The 20,348-nt window shown below is 34.9% G+C and overlaps 2 protein-coding genes across 3 annotated transcripts in view; one reads left to right on the plus strand and one right to left on the minus strand.

Annotated features, from left to right (window-relative positions):
• Positions 1–36: 36 nt before the first annotated feature.
• Positions 37–6,020, plus strand: arid6 (AT-rich interaction domain 6). Its single transcript, XM_081391006.1, has 6 exons — positions 37–134; positions 2,095–2,245; positions 2,332–2,384; positions 3,891–3,988; positions 4,276–4,444; positions 4,561–6,020. The coding sequence occupies exons 2-6, from the start codon at positions 2,104–2,106 to the stop codon at positions 5,941–5,943; spliced, it is 1,845 nt and encodes a 614-aa protein (XP_081247132.1). The 5' UTR covers positions 37–134; positions 2,095–2,103; the 3' UTR covers positions 5,944–6,020.
• Positions 6,021–6,778: 758 nt separating this feature from the next.
• Positions 6,779–20,348, minus strand: part of rtknb (rhotekin b) — a 47,149-nt gene continuing 33,579 nt past the window's right edge. For both annotated transcript variants that reach the window (XM_081390171.1, XM_081390172.1), the window contains 3 exons: positions 18,965–19,066; positions 12,221–12,320; positions 6,779–7,886 (listed from right to left, as the gene is read on the minus strand). In XM_081390171.1, the coding sequence (XP_081246297.1) occupies positions 7,880–7,886; positions 12,221–12,320; positions 18,965–19,066 (209 nt within the window). In that variant the 3' untranslated portion in view covers positions 6,779–7,879. The remainder of the gene's footprint in view (positions 7,887–12,220; positions 12,321–18,964; positions 19,067–20,348) is intronic.

Raw genomic sequence — 20,348 nt, forward strand, 5'->3', positions numbered from 1 at the left:
ACAAACCGCTCGCTTAGTTTGCTTAGGGCCGAAAACTTGGCTAAACTTTCTCTGGATTCTACATTCCTCTCTGCTAAGGAGCTATCCAGCAAAGCAATCCATCATCCCACTGACATAAACCTAAAGAGAAACAGGTAAGATGAAATGGATGATGCTAATTTGGGGTCAAAATGAATGGTCACTTAGCTACAGGGCAAGTTTTTCTCTCTCTCTCTCTCTCTCTCTCTCTCTCTCTCTCTCTCTCTCTCTCTCTCTCTCTCTCTCTCTCTCTCATTGTTTTGGACCCCATTGACTTTCACTGTAAGGACAAAAGCAAATTACTGCAAGTTCTGTTTTTTTTAAATCTCAGAAAAGATAATATACATTGGTAATACACTAAACTAAATCACACTTGATTGTCTTAAACTGTTTACATTATGATTAAAGATGCATAGTATGTAAGAATGTGATTGGAGTGAATGAGTATCAGTCATTGTCAGTGTCAGAATTAGTTAGTTGCCAATGAGACAAACTAATTTTTTGAGTCAAGTAATTGCTTCCACAGCTTTGTTCATGGACATCATTTAAAGGCCTGACCATCTTTGAGAGATCAGAAACACACACATAAATGGATCATAATTTTACTAAATCCAGAATTGTTGTTTTCTTTTCAAAACATGAGATTAAAGATTATGAACAAGAAAGAAGGCTGTATTTTCGTGGTGCAAGTTAACTTTCAATGCTTTCCAAACATGCCTCAAGAAATGAGAACAAAAAAAATTAAAAATCAAAGAGGAAGGAAATATGAGAAGAAGTGTCAACAAAAAGAGATTTAATATTGCTGTCAATCCGCATTTTCTTCTTGTGCACAGATAAGGATAATGTACGTCACACATGTTTAGATTAGATACTGTCTGTAACAAGTCATGGTACACAGAGTACTTGAGATAGTCAAGCTTTGTTTATACGTTCTTGATCTGTCACATTTTTAGATATTAATCTGTCGACTTGAGATGGACACACAAATCTTAGGCCAGTGGAAGGTTTAATATAATGATAAAATAAAAACATTACATTGATTATATCTTACTATTGATGAACTGTTTGAACTTTGCAGAGTTAACAGGTTAAGGATGGGTTGAAAAAGTTTGTAGGTTCTTTGCATCATTTACTTAGCATAAATTAATTAGACTTACAATTAGGTAATGAATAAGGGATACATCAAGTTTGATTAAGACAAATTTTAACTAGCAGGCCTATTATAATACCATAATTTAAGGCATTAAAAATAACATTAAAAATAAATAAATAAATAAATAAATAAATATATATATATATATAGTCAAATATAAGTAGAATAAAAATATTTTTGTCTCATGTTTGTCTCTAAATATACACTAAGGTTTGGACATGCTGAATTTGTTTCTCATGAAATTAAAAACCTCTTAAACTTAAAGCTTCTTGTTGATGTTTAAAGTATTGTCAAACAAAACGGAGGCTAGCTGGACCCTCCCTCCTCCTCATCCGCGCACTAACCCCCCAAATCCTTCTTGTCGGTTATTGGCTGGAAAAGTTTGTTATGTTTCGTGGTGCAGGTTGGCCCAGTTTGTTTTTGTTGCCGTTTGTGGAGCCTGGGCTGTCTACAGAAACCGCGTTTTTTTACAGTGTGTTCAGGGGACAGGCGGCTAGCGGATAGTGAGGAGATGTTTGCTGTATGTGACAAAAAATGTTTTGGCCTAAAAAACGTGTGACATCGCTTAAAGCACCTTTAATCTTAAATGTTTAAAACTAGCTTTGAAGACATCAGATGTGTCCACTTAAGAATTTCTTTGCAAAACTATGTTTTATTATTATTTTGATTATTATAAATTTATTTGATTGGATGATTTGGAGTAGAGAGTGAGGAAGAAACGATCATACATGTGAACTTCTTCAATAATGTAAAAAATTAAGTTTGGATTAGAACATAATGACAATGCTCGTGTGATTTCATTGCTTTGATGACTTTAATACTATTCTAAATTGTGGAACATAATAATAAAATAAAGGTGTGTCCAAACTTTTCACTGGCAGTGTATCTGGATAATATTAAACATGCTGATATTTTATTGCCAGGTCAGCATTATGGAACGGGACGGCCCGCAGGAGAAGAGCTCAGAACTGGGAGAGGAGATGACAGAAGAGAGATTCCTCAAAGACCTCTACCTCTTTATGAAACAGAGAGACACACCAATTGAGAGAATACCTCATCTTGGTTTCAAACAGAGTGAGTGAGAGAGACAAGTAGTGAACCTATGTTTAAAACAAGCTTATTTCAGAGAATTAAAATCTGCATTTTCTTTCCCTTTTCAGTCGATATGTTCCTAATGTACAAGACAGTAAAGGAGCTAGGAGGCTATCAACAGGTAAACAGATATTTACACTGAAGACAACTTCATCTTGGACTTTTCATAAATGTCATGAAAAGTGATTGATCGTTTCCAGCTAAAGCAGTGGTTCTCAACCTTTTTTGGGCCAGCGCCCCCTATCCATTATCCAGGTCCCTTGCGTATTTATGAATGAACGACTCGTTTTAAAATCTTCCCGGTCTACAGACATTTGTTAAGACATCTGCTTTAAACATTACAATCCTCATGATAACTTTCGTTAACTTTACATTAAGTAAATCCACTTCTAAAGCGAATTACCCCTGGACAGCAGCGCCATTGAAATATACAGAGCGACCGCAAAAACGGAAGTTCAAAGACAATATTCTAAAGATGGCTGCGCCCTCGTTTCTTCGGCGCATAAGGTCTATACGGTCATTAAAGCGGTAATGTTTGCACTTAGGTTTTATTACGCATTTAGGAGAGTATTGCAAGAAGCTGCTTACATTAACCTTACTTTCGGAAAAAAATAAATACAATCATGATTTTTCATGAAAAATTATGTTAGAATTGTAGGCCTAAAATACGTTGGTATCAGCATGTTTTCATCAATGGTATAATTAATACAATTACAATTGATTTGGCTTGTCATGATTAATTTGTGTTCATATTCAGTAAAAAAAAAATATTCTAACAAGAATAAACAATTAAATTATTATTGTATTATTAATTATTTTTAACTATCTTGAAACTATCCAAGCAGCGTTTCGCGCTCGGATGTGACTTCGGAAATTAATACATTACCAAAATGTGATTACAGAATATATTTAAATTATCCATCAAATTGTCATTTTATATGAAACATTTTGCCTAAAAATGTAAAAGTTTTACCTTATAAATAGAATTTAGTTAATTACTTTTAAAATTCGTTGCCAAAGTGAACGGGAACATGATTTATTGAAAATATTTGAAAATATATAAGTGGTTCTTAAGTCAACTTTCCATTCCTCCACTGCGTGATTCTAGTCAGTGCTGGATTGTTGTCAGCGTGAAACACATTTTTGAGCACGTGAATGCTGATTCTAGTCAGTGCTTGAGTGCTGGTGTATAACTGGAAAAATAATAGAGTCGTTGCAAAAGAAATGATACATAGCTTACATGTCGCATTAAACTGGCAGATTTTAGAATTTTTTGAATTTTAGAATTATTTTGCAAGTAATTACATGTTTAATCTTGTCTTGTCTGGATCTTTGGTGTAAACTCGTGAACGCCCCCCCTTTCAAAAATCTTGCTTCCAACGCCCCCCGTTGTTCTCTGAACGCCCCCGTTGAGAACCACTAAGCTAAAGTGTTTATTTACGCAAAAACAACAATGGCTATATAATTATTTTTTGCTTCCTTACACCATCTTCCTTTATGTGACCTAGTAAATGATTGCATACTTCGAATGGCATTAGAATGAATAACTTCAGATTCAGAAAGAGCAATGTTTAGTTGACTTTCATTTGCCAGCAAGAAATAAACACGTCCCATGTTTGATCTCCAGGTTACTACGCAACAGTTGTGGAAGAAAGTTTACAACATACTTGGAGGAAACCCACGCAGCACAAGTGCAGCCACCTGCACTCGTAGACACTATGAAAAGTAAGTGCATGTAACCTTAAGGCCAATTCACACTACACCAACAGACGGCAACAGACATTTTGTCAGGTTTGAACATGCTGAAACACCGTTTGTCACACATACAGTAGAATGCCTGAGAAGTGACGTGAAGTAATCTGGTGACTGTCGCCGTTGGTCTGCGCCTGTCAGTGAAGCGTGAATTGGCCTTTCTACAGCAGCTGCTTACATTTTTTATAGTAAAAAACATTTCATTAATAATATAATTATTCAAAAACATTTTAGTCACAAACCTCTCTTTGTCCAACCAGGCTACTTCTACCTTTTGAGTGTCACCAAAGTGGATACAGGGACGATATTGTCTTCAGGACGCCTCGATTACAAAAGCACTTCCACCCCAGCAGTTTCAACGACTTTGAGCATGAATACCCCAGGATTGGCAAACGGGCAGATTTCCGACACCTCCCGGCATTCCCTCAGGTATGACATCTTAAAAACATAATATATCAAAAAAAATTCTCACAACAGCATTCTAGAAATGGAAAGGTTTTATGAGAGGATTAATCAAATGCTACTCGTTTATTTTTCCTCTCAAGACCTCTCCAAACATGTTAACGGAGCATCAGAGGCCGATTTTTAACATGCCTTTGAACGTTGCTCCATACTTCCCACACGGAAGTACATCTCTACCCAATTATATCGCTCTTCGAGAATCTACACGGCCCCAACTAAGCCTCGATCTTTCTCAAGACCTTCCCCGAAGGCCTGCCTCATACTTGGACACGTCCTCTGTGGAGGTTCAGATCTGCGAACAGCCACTTGGTAGGCTACGCCACCTGGCTAAAGAGTACAAGTCATCAGCCGGTTTGGAGGAACCCCTTAACCTCAGTCGGAGAGAAAACAGTCTTGAGACACTGAGTGACACACCATCATCTTTCGGCCCACCTCCCTCTAAAAAGCCCAAGTTCCTCAACGAAGCCTCCCCTCTTTACCCTCCAAGGGGTTTGACAACCGAAGAAGGAGCAGAAAAAGGGGAAACAGTGGATGAAACTTCCTCAGGAGAAGGAGAGGCAGGGACTGTTCAAGCAGGACCGAGCCCAGTGATGGCTGAGGTCATTGATCTCACGTCCTCTTCCAGTGCCAATCCAGTCCCACGTAGAGCAAGTCCTCCTTCAGTGAATCTATTCAATCGTAGGGTGAACTACTCCGAAGCGCTCTCTATGAAAGCAAGGGAACGAGACCAATACATGGACTGGTTGAAGGAAGAGTCTTCTGGTGCAACTACACCTAAGTTAGGAGGGATCTTAAACCAAAACAGCACCCTTGGACACCCACCCCTGGATGTCAACGGCAAAATGGAGATCCAGATTCCTCTAAAGGTTCTACATGAGCTCATTAGGAGAGGACTGGTTTCCAACCAGGCATTTACGGGAAACGGGCCTGCTTCTCAAGGCCCAACCAAAGCTGAAGCACAACCCGAGCACAAGTTATACATGCGATCACGCTCAGATACATCCGAGAGTTCCAGCACATGCGAGGAGCCAACCAATTTGAGACTGAAGAGCCCTTTCAGAAACCTTTCTGATACTATCCCTCAAGATAGCGGTATAAAGAAGCACAGACTCCTTGGAGGCAATGGCATCTCAGCAGAATCAAAGCTCCAGATGATGAACTCTTTCTATTTAAACAACTCTCTCAAGCACTCTCTGGACAGGGATATACACAAGCCCTCTCAACCTAAACAGGCACAAGTTCCTATGACATACAACCATGAAAGCATGAGCCCCAGACTCCACAGTTACAGTGAAGACACTCCACTCTCTTTGACCATGAAACCTGGAAGAAAGTCAGAGAAAGTGATGGCAACATCTAACATTGCGACAAAGGATATCTCGCCTTCACCAGCTTTGACATCAGACCACATCAAATTCCTTCTGGCAAACATGCCCTATAGACTGGAAAGGGGGCAGACATTTTAAGAATTTGCAGTTTTTCACCTTGGCTAATGTCGTAATCTTGCCAAATCAGACTCTTGCGTTGTATCACTCAAGGATTTCTGAAAGGATGAACTGAAAAGAGAAATGTTGAGCATGGACTTGACAGATGTTTTTCAGTGATTAAACCTTTTGTATAAAATGTATATAAACATGAAAAGGGTCAGCTCAGGGAAAAAAATTGTTTTTATGTTTAGTCTGTAATTACCCTTGATTTGTAAGACTGTTCAAATAAGCAACGCAACATTTTTAAAATGTTTTTAACAAGTCTTTATGAAGAAGCACCGATACTTTGGCAGCAAAGCATAGAACTATTTTGAAAATATTTTTTATATTTCATTTTTTAAAATGTATATATAACCCTGATCATTTGTTTTTGTCATTCTTATTTCTTTAATGGCAAAAAGAGTTTAAATAAATGTTTTTTAGAATAATTCTAATAGTTGTTTTTTTTACAGTACAATATCACACATAAAATCTGCTCCCGAATAAATATCACTATAGTATAATGTTACAGTTGAGATGTCCAAATGATTTCCAAGGAGCAAACATAGAATGACTCAAGTCTAAACCCTTTAGATTAGGTGTTGTGATTGTCTCCATTGCTTTTGTACTGATTATGAAACTCTTGAGATACAGTACCTCAGAATTTATAGGAATTTAGGTATCACATACACAAGTTGTTTTACTGGTTGCACAGGAACCAACTAGAATATCATGCACTCAGCTCTTGATACATATCCCCCTTCACACATAACTTCCTTCACACATAAGCAAAATCAAATACACAGCATGCAAACACACAGCCACAAATAAGGGTTGAGTTTTTCTAAAGATTCATTTTATTATCATGGCACTATCAACACAATTTGAGACCATAATTGTCACATAAAGAAACAACAGATTCATACCTATTGTCAATACAGCCGACCTTTCCAGCTATCACTGACAACTTGTTATTAATATTGATGAATCCAAAATCAAAATCCAATAAAATTTAGTGTTGGGGTTACGGTCATATTGATTTGAAACGGTGTTGGTAGGTTGATTTGACATTATGGAAATAAAAGTCATAGATCAAAAGTTAGAGATCTTTTGAATTTGCTACCTGTCAAACAAAAGTTTGACGTGAGATTTGGTTGCTCAATTCCGTATAATGGGCCTTGGGTGATTCAATAACTAGCCAAATAAAAACAAAAACTTTAATCGCCAAACTTTTGGCATGCAGGATTTACATAGCTTGTAGCAAGTAAAACTGTTTTCAGCTAATTCTACAGGAAGGTGAGTGATTTTAAACCAGGAAAATATGCAATGGATGTCCTGATCCTGGATGGTCTGGCTCTTTAAGAAACTTGCACAAAAAAATATGATGCAGTACATGTACAGTATGTTTTTCAGACCTTAACAATTGTAAACTGAGAAATAACTACATTAGAAGAAAACATTTAAAAAGCTTTTATAACATAAACCTATTTTAAATGATTATACAGCAACATTCTTTTTTTTTTTCCACTTCAAATTTCCTATGTAGCTGTGTGTGCAAGTTTATTGTCTGTTGTAACACTCCACAATAACAATTTCAAATCAAACATCAGCTAATTCATTAAATAACTAATTGATTGATTGATTGATACTGTTAAATTAATTGATTGATTCATTGATTGATTGATTTTTGTAAGTCGTGACATAACTAGTGGGATAAAGTACAGTCATCTAATATAAGGGTTAATTCTGTGATCATGACAAACAGTTTTAAGCCAATAAGGTATCTGGTTATGAAGAACTTATGAGTGCATTTTGAATTTGGACAAATAAACAGGCCTATAAAATTTCAACAAAATAAATTCTTCACGATTTGCTGTATTGGGGTGTGTTGAGCTATGCACAAAACAAGTTTTTCCTTTATTCTTGTTCCATCCTTTCAGTAACTGAAACAAAGAAGCAGAGAGAGAGGAGTGTGAGTAAACAAATTAATTATACTGAAAAAATAACTGTTTTGTATTTTGATATATCTTATATATTTTATTCCTGTGATTGCCATGAATTTAATATATTCCTCACATGATCCTTCAGAAATCATTCTAATACGCTGATTTCATGCTCAAGAAACATTTCTAATATGAATAATATATCTTTGTATATATCTTTAATATTGTATTTTTGTGAAAAACGTGATACATCTTTTTTTCTGGATTATTTGATGAATAGAAAGTAAAAAAAAAGACACTTTTATTCAAAATAAAAATATTTTATAAATGTCTTTACTGTCACTTCTGATCAAGTTAATCTTAAAATCTTACTGACCCCAAACTTTTGAATGGTAGTGTACACAGTAACACAAAAATAAAAACACAAACTGACATAAATGTGCATTGTCGCAGCTAAGAAACATTCATAACAATTCCTTAATCAGATCAGGAATGCCCAACATGAGGTCAGGTTTAATTTATCCATAACTTACTCATGCTATAGTACATAAAGGTCCCCCAAAGTCCCCAGCGACACTGACTCAGAATTTGCGGGTAAATTAAAACACACAAGTGTGTAGACGTGTGAAGCAGCAGCCCACACACAAGCATAAACACCCACACATTGCACATAGCAGGTGGTGGCCACAGGAATGTCACCCATCTGCACTGCGCATTTATTCAATACAGATGAAGCTGGTACTTGCATGAGATTTCACATTTCCCAATTACAATCCATCTTCTCTGTCTAACCTCAAGAAAGAATGGATGTCAATCGTATGACAGGAGTGAACAGGCAAGTGTGACTGCAACTTATTTATGACTTTCTTTGTTACGCGGAGCATAAAATAGAATGTCGGTTACCAAACTATTCTAACTATATAACCACTGATTTCCAATGTATGAAAAAAAATGTCTGCATGTTTGAAATGGCATAACAGGGCCAAACCTTAAACACCCACCATTATTCTCACAGCATTATTTAATTGTAATTGCAGTGTAAATGCATTCATGCCACCTCTGGGCTGCAATAAACTATGGAAAGCTTCTTTCCACCACGGAATAAAACGATTTAAAAGATAATTTTTAGCTCAGAATTGTGTGATGTAAACTCGCAATTGTGAGAAATAAAGTTAGAATTGCATATAATCTCGTGTTTTTTTTCTCGCAATTGCGAGTTTTCATCTCACGATTTTCTCAGAATTGTGAGAAAGAGATATAAAATCGTAAATTGCGAGTTATAATGTCCAATTCTGAGGAAAAAATACTGACTTTTTGCAATTCCAAGTTTACATCTCACGATTCTGACTATAACTAGCAATTGCGTGTTATAAAGTAAGAATTGCGTGAAATAAACTCGCAATTGAGAGTTATAAAGTCAGAATTGCCTTTTTGATTCAGTGGTGGAAACAAACTTAATAAACAGTCTGTAAATATATATAAATACCAATTCAGATGCAGGTTCTGAAAAACAACCTTGATGTTGAATCAAATAAAAATATTTCTTTCTAAAGCAACTTTTTGTAATGTATATTTTATTACAATAATGACTTAAAATGATCTTTTGGGGGTAAATTCTCAGCCAAAATTTATGTGGAATTAATTTTATTTTTAGTTGGTTTCATTTTTTATTAGGGCTATCAAGTGATTTTTTTTTAATAGTTATTTACATGATGTGCCGATTAATTAAATTGTAATGTAATTAACTAGATTAAAAAATGTAATCACTTGACAGCCCTAATAAAAAAATAAAACCAACTAAAACTAAAACTTGTATAAAAACAAATTAAATCAATATTTGTTTTAACTAAATGACAAGAGCACATAACGAAATTACTAAACATTAAACAATAATTAACATGAAAATATAAAAATAAAAGCTAATTTAAAACTGTAAAAAAAAAAAATTAAAAATAACACTGCAGTAAAATCATGTAATTTAAAAAAGCCTACAATAAACACCTCACCACACTCATACTATACAAAAGGGGCATTACAATTAAAATGTTTCCAAAAATATTTATGATATACCAAGTCTTTTTGCCTAGTCCTTTTATGCTTGAATTCTCCAGTAACAAAAACGAATAAAATAATAATAATAATTTTTATTATTATTTTTATGAATGTGATTGAATAATTTAATGTCTGCGGTTCTCAGCTTTAGGATCACACACAATCCCAACCCTTCGCTAGTTACCATTGCGAGCTGTGACATAAAAGTCACCATACAGAAAAAAATGAATAAAATGTACACCATTTTATAAGGTGTTATATATATATATATATATATATATATATATATATATATATATATATATATATATATATATATATACAATTATATATATATATATATAAATATATACAATTCACAGTGTATATGTGCTTTAGTAAAATACACATCCCAACAAAGCTCACTTGTTAATATGTCATGTACTGTAGACTGAGACAGGCTTGTTTGTTGTCAGCTGTCCCATCAAGTATGAGGATATTTAAACCCACAAATCATCACTCATCACTCTGTCTATATCAATGAGAGTGAACCAGAGTTGTGTGCCAGAGTTTGACATGTGTGACTGTGACACACCCACACTTTTATAGCTGTATAGTTCAATCATGTGATTCTTGTCTAAACGTGTTATAGGCCTACATAATCGAGCATTAATCATTATTTTGATCAATATCATAATCGCGATTATTTTACATGATTATTGGTGGGCGGTATGATCAGTCTTATTTTTACGGTATGAGACATTTGAAAATAGGAGTGAAATTTCACAGTTATCGATACTTCATCAAAAACTAAAAAGTCCTCAAAACAGAAGACAAGTAAACAGTCAGCAATACAGTAAGAACAAATAAACTAATTACAAACAAAACAGACAGATTTAACAGAACAAAAATACATTAAATAAAGAGTGTATTATGTTTTCAGGAAGATGTACTAACAGTATACAGATAAATAATAGCCTACAACACAAATTGAATAAATCAAATGTAAAATGACATTACATTTTCTTACTGTATAGTTAAATACTGATTCAACCTTATTAAAGCTACTTAATTTATTTAGTCAAAATGATTTTCCTTTGTCTTTTGGTGTTTGATTATCAGTTAGGCTGTTTTCACTTTACGACCGAATGCACGGATGCAATATACTGTTACACACACGTTTTCTTTCTTAACTTTTTTAACTTTTTAATTTCTAAAGAGACAGGATGATACCAATAGAATCACTAAGAGTACAGCAGGTGGGAATTGTAGGACTGATTTCTGTAGAACTACACAAGGGCAAAGGGCTAACCCTGGAACATGTTGCCAAATTAGTACGTGAAATTAAGTATTTTACATTTAATGTAAAGCGGTGGTTTAAAATAAACCAGAACTGCACATATATTTAAATTTAATAATAAATGTTTGCTTTAATTAGTTATTCATTCCAGGGTTGGAAGCATCCTTAAAATGGGTACTATTTGTATGTGTATAAATGACATGCTGTTTTAGCTTTTTTCTATGATAAGCAGTTTTGTATTTATTTGTATTTTTTTAGAAAATACTTTCTAGGGACCCGAGACGCAAATTAGCTTATGCTACACTCTCGATGTGCAATACACATTTTCCAGTTTTCGACTGGAATCATGGATTTTTTTTACTGTCCCTATTTAAATAAACGTATAAATAAATTAAACTGTGTATGTTCACTTTAGACAAAACCCCAAACGGCACTTTGACTTTTTGTGTGTTGGCTATTAGACCGTTTAGGCATGTATCCTAATACTTTGCACATCAGCGTCCGGCTCCGTCTCGGTACGCACACAGAAAGCCACCTGGTGACCAGTGTCCCTTTTGCGGCTTAATGTGCTTTTAATAACACGGTTTAATATCAAACACTTCCTCAGGTTTAGCGACAGTAGACTGCATTTTACAACACTCGCTTATTTGGCTGATTTGGATGTTTGAAAAGTTCAGGCTTTTAGGGAGGAACGGAAGTGCACTGATGTGAAGGAAAGAAAGGTGCGCAGGACAGAATGCAACAACACAAATAATTGTTTGACAGCTAGGGAAGCCACTCCCGGGTATTAAAATTAACATGAATGCCAAGAACTCGTTCAGGTGTCACAGGTACACTGTGTACCGTCACAATGCATGTTTCGTCTGATTTAAAGGGAATTTGGTACGTGCCTTAGCGCGTGTTGTTCTACAACACAAAGGTCTTCAGAGTGAGCATTATACTTGCAATGTATCTGTGTCCGTGTGTTTATGTGCTTGTGTACAGTTGTCTGAATCGGTATCACCTGTCGTTATAATAGGTAGACAGCAGGCTTTGGATCTCAGAAGAAACCGGTCTGTTCAGAGGTAGCAGATGGTTTCTGGTCTGGGTGGATGACGGCATAACTGTATTTAAAAAAAAGTAGACAAACAACACTTAAGAAACCATGTAGTAAGAGACTTTGCGGAAGGTCTTTTTTAAATCAGTTTTAGTGATTTTTAGTAATAGCTTGAGTGATATTATGAAAATTGATCATAAAAATATGAATGTAAAAATAATATGTACAAATATATTATTTTTGTCAAATATTTATTTAATATATATATATACATATATATATATATATATATATATATTTATTTTTTTTACATTAAAACATTTAAAATATATGAATAAACATGACTAAATATTAAAAATGATTAAAAATAATAATCACAACGAACTCAAATAAATTACTTTTTAAAAAAGTAATGGCATTAAAAATATAAGTATTACTATGTTTACTATGACAGCCCAAATTATTACATTTTATCATTTAAAGTCACCATGAAATCAAAACGGCAAATTCTTGTTTTATGGAATATTGCAGTGTTTATTATAAATTATTTATCCAGGCATATTTTTTTTAACTCACATGCCCCCTACCTCAATTCCCCCTCCCCTCTTGCAGTGAAATCTCTTCTCTTCTCTGATGACATGTTTACAGCTCAGATTACAGCAAACCACAACCATCCAACAATCCAATCAATTCCAAATGGACAAAATCAAATTTCGCCCCCAACATTTTTTCTTGTTCGAGAAGATTTTGATTCAAACGTTCTTTAAAATATCTTGTTTTTTGTTTTGCATAAGTACACAGCAAAATCCCCAGTGTTAAATAAACACTCCTCAGAGTTTATATGTGTCCACACTACAGGGTGTTAAAAATTAACACTGAAGCAGTGTTGAAGTTAATGAGATAATAAAGTGATTAATTAAGTGATGATTGGCCATTAGTGGTGACACCTGATGTAAATAAGCAGAATCACTGACGGAAAGAGAAACAAGAACAGAAAAAAGAGAAACACAAGAACTACTGACTTCGAGCCATTATTGCACTTATTATTTTACCAGTTTGACTTTATTTCTGTCATACATCTACACACGGTCTTATTTAGATTTAACAGAAGTTTAGATGGTAATGTTTTATGGAATGTTTCATTTCATGTCACCATTATGGTGGTCAGTGGTTGCTTTAGTTGGGCTCTTGACCCTTTACTTTTTAACATTAGTATTTCTCTGGCTGCTCCAACTCTGTGCTTATAGAGCATATGTGTTGTGGCAAGAGAAACTATGACTTTGGCTGTGTTTCCTGAAAACATCGCAAGCCTAATTTGATCGTATAGACCATTTGTTGCAGTTGGTCTGCAATCAAGTTAGGCTTAAGATGCTTTTGGAAATTCAGCCCTGGTTATGTTTCAATGATGAAATTACTAGTGACCTGATTCAATGATGTCACTCAGCATTATAAACTGGTTATCTAATTGTTTTATTAATTTTTCACTACAGTAGTTACTTCTAGCAATGTTTTAAAGATCAGAAGGATTTAAAATCACACACTGACATCAAGAATCTACATATGAATCTCAACAATGGTGACAATCAAACAAATGCTTAATGTTGCAATGCATGATGGGAGCCACCAATCAGAACGCATCAATGGCTGACATCATGCATTGCAGCATGAATAAATTATGCAGCTGAATTGTCCTGTAATTTTCATTGTTTGCTTTTATTTTGCTATTGTTTTGTTCTGACTTTAGTAGCTTGTTTTGTGATGTTCAGAGTTGATCTGTTTGTCACTAGTTTGTTTATTGTCACCATTGTTGAGATTCATATGCTGATTCTTGATGTCTGTGCGTTTAAACACAGAAACTTCTTTGCACAAAGTATTTTCAAAATTTTTCATATTGCTGTTGGATCTCAAACTGTAGAATCTCAGAACTACAATCACCAATAATAAAACAAGACATCAAGCATATAGTCAAAGATTTAGGGCCCTATTTTAACGATCTGAAACGCAAGTGTCAAAGCGCAAAGCGCAAGTAACTTTGTGGGCGGGTCTTGGCGCTGTTGCTATTTTCCCGGCGGGATAAATGACATTTGCGCCAGGCGCAAGTCTAAAATGGGTTGGTCTGAAGTAGCTTCATTATTCATAGGTGTGGTTTGGGCGTAACGTGAAATAAACCAATCAGAGCGTCATCTCACATTCCCTTTAAGAGCAGGCGGATTGTTCTAAAGCGTATTCGTATTCTAACGGCGGATTTGCCAGGCGCGCGCCAGGAGCGGTTCACAGCCAAGGAGAGCAACGGACTCGTCAGGGACGTTGGGGATGGAGAAACCCACCCAAATTAACTTCGGTTAAAAAGGCGTATGATAATTTGGGTAAATGTGTAAGCTAGATGTATGTTTTTATAATAAATTATCTATCTATCAGTCTATCTATCTATCTATCTATCTATCTATCTATCTATCTATCTATCTATCGTAATAATGTATGATTTGCAAAAATGAAAACTGCTGCCTCTGTGTAGATGAGAGAATCAAAGTGCGCGTTGTGCACACGCTACATTGATTATGGCCAAGCATGCGCCCTTAAAATAGCATATGAATAACATGCGCAACGCGCCACTGACTTTAAACTATTTTTTCCTGGTTTGTGGCGCAATTGTTTTCTAAACCTGCAAAATAGCATGAAGGAACGTTTGCGCCGGGACACGCCTCCTTTTTTGCGCTGAACCGCCCAGGGAGCGCAAGTTCATTCCCTAGTTTAACGACGTGCTTCTGTGGAGGGAAAAGCGCGCTTTGCGCGGGTGCAAAATAGGAATGATACGTGCGTCGGTGTACAAAGTCAATTGCGCTGGGTGCAAGATAGGGCCCTTAGACTCTCACATCAGTGAATCAGGTCACTACATGATAATGTTTTTATCATCAAAACATATTATAAGCAGGTCATGTTTTCTCTTGCAGTAACAAATGCGCTATATAAACACAGAGTTGTAGCAAACAGAGAAAAACTAATATTAAAAAATGAAAAGTGTCAAGAGCCCAACTAAAGCAAACACTGACCACCAAAATGGTAACTTGAAAAGAAAAATCCCATAAAACATTACCGTCTAAACTTCTGTTGACTCTCAAGAACTTTTGTCGATGTATGACAGAAATAAAGTCAAACTGGTAATAATAAGTGCAACAATGTGTAATGGCTCGAAGTCAGTAGTTCTTGTGTTTCTCTTTTTTCTGTTATTGTTTTTTCTCTTTCCGTCAGTGATTCTGCTTATTAACATCAGGTGTCACCACTAATGGCCAATCACTTAATTAATCACTTAATTATCTCATTAACTTCAACACTGCTTCAGTGTTAATTTTTAACACCCTGTAGTGTGGACACATATAAACACTGAGGAGTGTTAATTTAACACTGGGGATTTTGCTGTGTAAGAAAGTCAAATGGATGTCATATGGGCACTAACATAGGCAGTTAGTGAACACAATATTGACTTTTTTCTATAGTTGTTGTGGATTTAGGCTTTTTTAATCAGTCAACACATCATGCTCCACATGCATTTTTTTAATTTTTGTCTCTCTTGTCTTTTTGTTCTGGTATGATCTTCACAGAACTACAGTCTAAAGATGCTGCACATAATATGTCATATAAAACAACATCTTGCGTCAGTGGCTACATAAGCCACACAAGCAATAAGAAATGAATAGCCTGACAGCACGTCTGGCTTCGTGAACTGTTCACCTGTCAGTCAACTTCTGAAAAGGATCTCCACCCTACAAGGTGGGGTGATTGCGGCAAATATGCACTATGCTTAAATTAACATCATAATATGTCTGCTAAATTTTAAAAGAAAGGTAGTATATGTATTTTGAGGACGTGTGTAATGCATAACAGAAGATTCAATCAAAATGTGCAGTCGCATCTTGATAACATGACCTAGTTTGTCTCCATATGTGTAAAATGAAAACAAAAAACACACATCCTGGAATGTAATGTGTAGCAGTTTGGATTTACATTTTAGAGTGAATAATAGCTCTTCAAAATGATTAAATTACATTAATGGCAGAAAGGGAATTAAATAGTGACAAAAAAAAAGCATAAGGCTTTAGGTTAAAATTATACAGTTAGTCAAACAATATCAAACTGTATATATTTTTGCAGTGGACAATTCTGGTGCATTAAATTAGTTTGCAATGGAAATCATTTATTTTAATAATAATACATGTGCTATTAGCCAGCAGTCTCATAAATGTTATGAGATATGTAAAATATGATCCGTTTGATTGTACATATTGACAATATTAATGCAAAATTGAAAATGTGATTTTACCTTTAAATTATATTTGGTTACTGTTTGGTTGAGGTTTTTAAATACATTTTTACTTAAACTTTTTTTTGTATCTAGTTGATTGGATCTAGTCAGCAAACTATGTAAAATTATATTACAATGATTTTTTTGCAAATACACTGTATGCTTGCATATTTTTGAAACGATGCTGCTAAAAATGGCTTAATCTTAACATACAGCACTCTCTTTCAAACGCTGTCTTCCTGAAACAGACCCAATGTCAGCAAACCCAAATATACAGCATGTATTCTGAATGGAATATATAAGATTTTTTATTTATTATTCATTTGAAGTCCACATGAAACAGAAGATGCGATAGTCTATTATTTCCTATTGTGAAACTGAAATTGTTAAAAAAAAAAATAGGGCGGGGCTTGATATTGTCCATTGGAAATTGATTGGATGGTTATGGTTTGCTATTGGTCGATCTCATGTGAGTGACAGGTTTTTCGCTGCCCTTGCGCCAGTTATCGCATCATCAGAGAAGTAAAGAGATGTCGCTGCAAGAGGGAAGGGAAGTTATTTTGATAAAAGATTATGAGGGCACATAGTTTTTTTTTTTTTAAATAACTATTAATAAATCATATTATTAGATCAATTGATCGACCCTTAAAACAAAACACTATTTGAACATTTAACTTTCTTACATTTCGCCTCAGAAAAACACATACAACACCATTTGTGTAAAGCTAAAAGAGTAACTTAAAGGGATAGTTCACCCAAAAATAAAAATTGGCATTAATTACTCACCCTCAAGTCGTTCCAAACCCGTAAGACCGCCGTTCATCTTCGGAACACAAATGAAGATATTTTTGATGAAATCCGAGAGTTTTCTGGGCCCGGTTACCGATAACGCTCACTCTTAGCGCGCTAATTTTAGCTCTAAAGATATATCTTACCAAAGTTGTTTATGTCCCCGAACCATACCTTAGGAAGCTGCTTAAGATATACCTTCTTACGTGCGACGTTACCGCGGCGATGGTGCTGAATTGTTTGATATTGATGGCTCGAGAATCAATTATTCTCTCGTGCAGGGGCTGTTTATGTGAGAAAGCGGTGATCTTTATAAATGAAGCACTTCAGAAATAGTTGAAATTGCAATTTATTATGATTATTGGATATTATAAAAAATAATCCAAACTATAATAGCCTATAATAGCCTAGCCTACATATTTTAAAATTGTAACATATATTTCTGCCACAATAACCTTTTCAAAAATTGACATGCCTTCTTCTCTTTCCTATTTTTGTTCGCTGAGGTGGAGCTGCGATGAAATATTGTTCTTGTAAATACTTTACAGCATTTCAGTAATAAAAGTTTACATCTTGCGTACGGTGCTCGGCAGTGATCAAAAAGGATTTAAACCGTGAATTTTGAATCTCTTGTAAACTCAGAGATGTGGATTCAGACGGCAATTAAATTAGCACAAGACCTGTTTGTCAAAAAACAGAAGGTACTAATTTGGCCAGGGATTTTTACGCGGGTTGGGTGAGAAAAACACTGATATTATGGATTCGGACGGCACTAAAATCACCGACTTACCCCTGTAAATGTTTAAAATACCGGACGAGCCCATGAGAAACAATATTAATAGGACTTAACTGACAGTAGCCTATGCTTTCACTGGCCTTTAAAAGAGCGTTTTAATTAAATTAATAATATTGTATAATAATATAATTAAAAATCTAACAACAATCAGTGTAATGACAATTTTATTCTTTGCATGAAAACACTTGAATTAGCCTAATTTAATACTGTCTGGGTGTATTAAAACTTCAGAATTATATTCATATAGACCTGCAACAGTGATAAGGTAAAGCTTACGAAAGTGTGACTTACAGAAGATATACTTAGCGAACGAACGTTTCGGGAATCGTGCCATAAGGTTAAGAGAGAGGTTAAGGAATAGGTTAAGAACTACTTAGAGATGAGAACGCTTTGGGAAACCGGGCCCTGTTCGTTAAAATAGTCCATGTGACTACAGCGGTTCAACCTTAATGTTATAAAGTGAAGAGAATACTTTTTGTTGCAAAAAAAAAAGGTCTAACGGGTTTGGAACGACATCAGGGTGAGTAATTAATGACAGAATGATCATTTTTGGGTGAACTAACCCTTTAATATATTTAACACACTGTGAAAAGAAACATAATATGTATAAGTTTGTTTGGTTTTCACCAATCACACATACTTGTATTTTTATTTATTTTTTACCACAGTTTACAGTTACACTGAGCTCTGAAGTTTTTGTTTGTTCATATAAAACAGTGTATTCAAGTATTATATAAGAAGGCTTATTTTCAAAATGTATTGGACGGACAATGTCTTAGAATAAGAGACAATAAAAAGACTTATTGACTTCCCACAATGCTCTTACCCATTTCATGATACAGGGAGCCTTGTTTTGTCACTGCCACCGTTTTCTTTGCAGACGGTTCCTCAATCTTCATGAGCTCATCACAGCACTGTTTCCACTGACCTACATATAACAGTACAGGCTCTTAGTTATTTAGTTTGAGTGTGAGTGCATAACTTTAAATGCCCGAGGACTTAATGTAAATAAGGTGTAACTGAAGAAATTGACATACACAGGGCCATAAAACAGTACTTCATTCTCGCACGCCATGTAATAAATACCTTGCATGAAAGTGCTGAAGATGCAGAAGTTGGCAAGGATGCTTTTTGAGAGGTTCTACATGCTTTTGTCTACATATTTGTGTAAGATATGTATTGAATTTTAAGCCTTCAGGAACACCCTAAGCACATAACGCCTTTCGCAGTTACATTTCTCGTAACTTCACACCAGACAGACCACATGCTTTCCAAACTGATGACACATAAGCCATTAGACAAGGATATAAAACGGGCAAAAAAAAAAGAATGCAGAAATTACTTGTTTTGAAAACAACAACAATCTCCTGACATCATTGCAGAGAAACCGAAGCCGACTGAACAGAAACCAGACAGATTAACCGCTTCAACGGTATGTGTCCTTCTCAAAACATGGCAACTGTGTGACATCTCTTCATCAATCAGATATAATGTACTATGCAGAACATGCAATGTACCCTTTCCAGTTTATTAAACAAACAATAATCATATTCAGTGCTGTGATTCAGTGCAGAGGAATCCAAGTCTTTTGAACACGAATGTCACAATGTTCCAAAAAATATCTTCTACGTTCAAAAAGGCGTTATTATGCACTAGGGGTGAAAAATTGCTCTGTGTCAAATAAATTTACAAATGTTACATACATAGTGTGTAAAATATTCAAAAATATGAACCCCAAAACTGTTTCTGCTTATGCAACAGGTGAGGCAATGTGATTTTAGACCCATCTGTACTTTCTTTATTAAAAAATAAATAAAAATCAAATCATCATTTTTTTTAATTAATCATACACAATACTTCAGAAGTTATTTAATAAGGTATTTGTTTAATTCTTCTTGTCATCATTTCTGTTGTTTAGAGGAACTGAAGTATGTTAATGAACCCACCCATTTCTATCAACTGCTGTCAAACCAGAACAAAGAAAGTGTTGTTCTCTGTGGCATAATTCTGTGATAAATCTATGTATTGATTTGGAAATACAGGCCAAACTGAGGTGATGCCAGTCTATATAATAAAAAAAAACAAATAGTACAAATGTTTGTGATTTTTTAAAGAATGTAAAAAGAATGTTAAAAAAATAATAATTCAACAGTAAAAAAGGGAATTGCTTAACCTTACCATATAGAGTGATATATATATACTGTATAATA

Source organism: Scardinius erythrophthalmus, assembly GCF_964197995.2.
Source record: "Scardinius erythrophthalmus genome assembly, chromosome: 17".
NCBI classification, from domain to species: Eukaryota; Metazoa; Chordata; class Actinopteri; order Cypriniformes; family Leuciscidae; genus Scardinius; species Scardinius erythrophthalmus.

Excerpts from the sequence above, each read along its gene's own strand:
- arid6 (XM_081391006.1), top strand. The coding sequence starts at position 2,104 with ATGGAACGGGACGGCCCGCAGGAGAAGAGCTCAGAACTGGGAGAGGAG. Across the intron at positions 2,385-3,890 it reads AGCTAGGAGGCTATCAACAG|GTTACTACGCAACAGTTGTG; the intron begins GTAAACAGATAT and ends TTTGATCTCCAG. Across the intron at positions 4,445-4,560 it reads ACCTCCCGGCATTCCCTCAG|ACCTCTCCAAACATGTTAAC; the intron begins GTATGACATCTT and ends TTTCCTCTCAAG.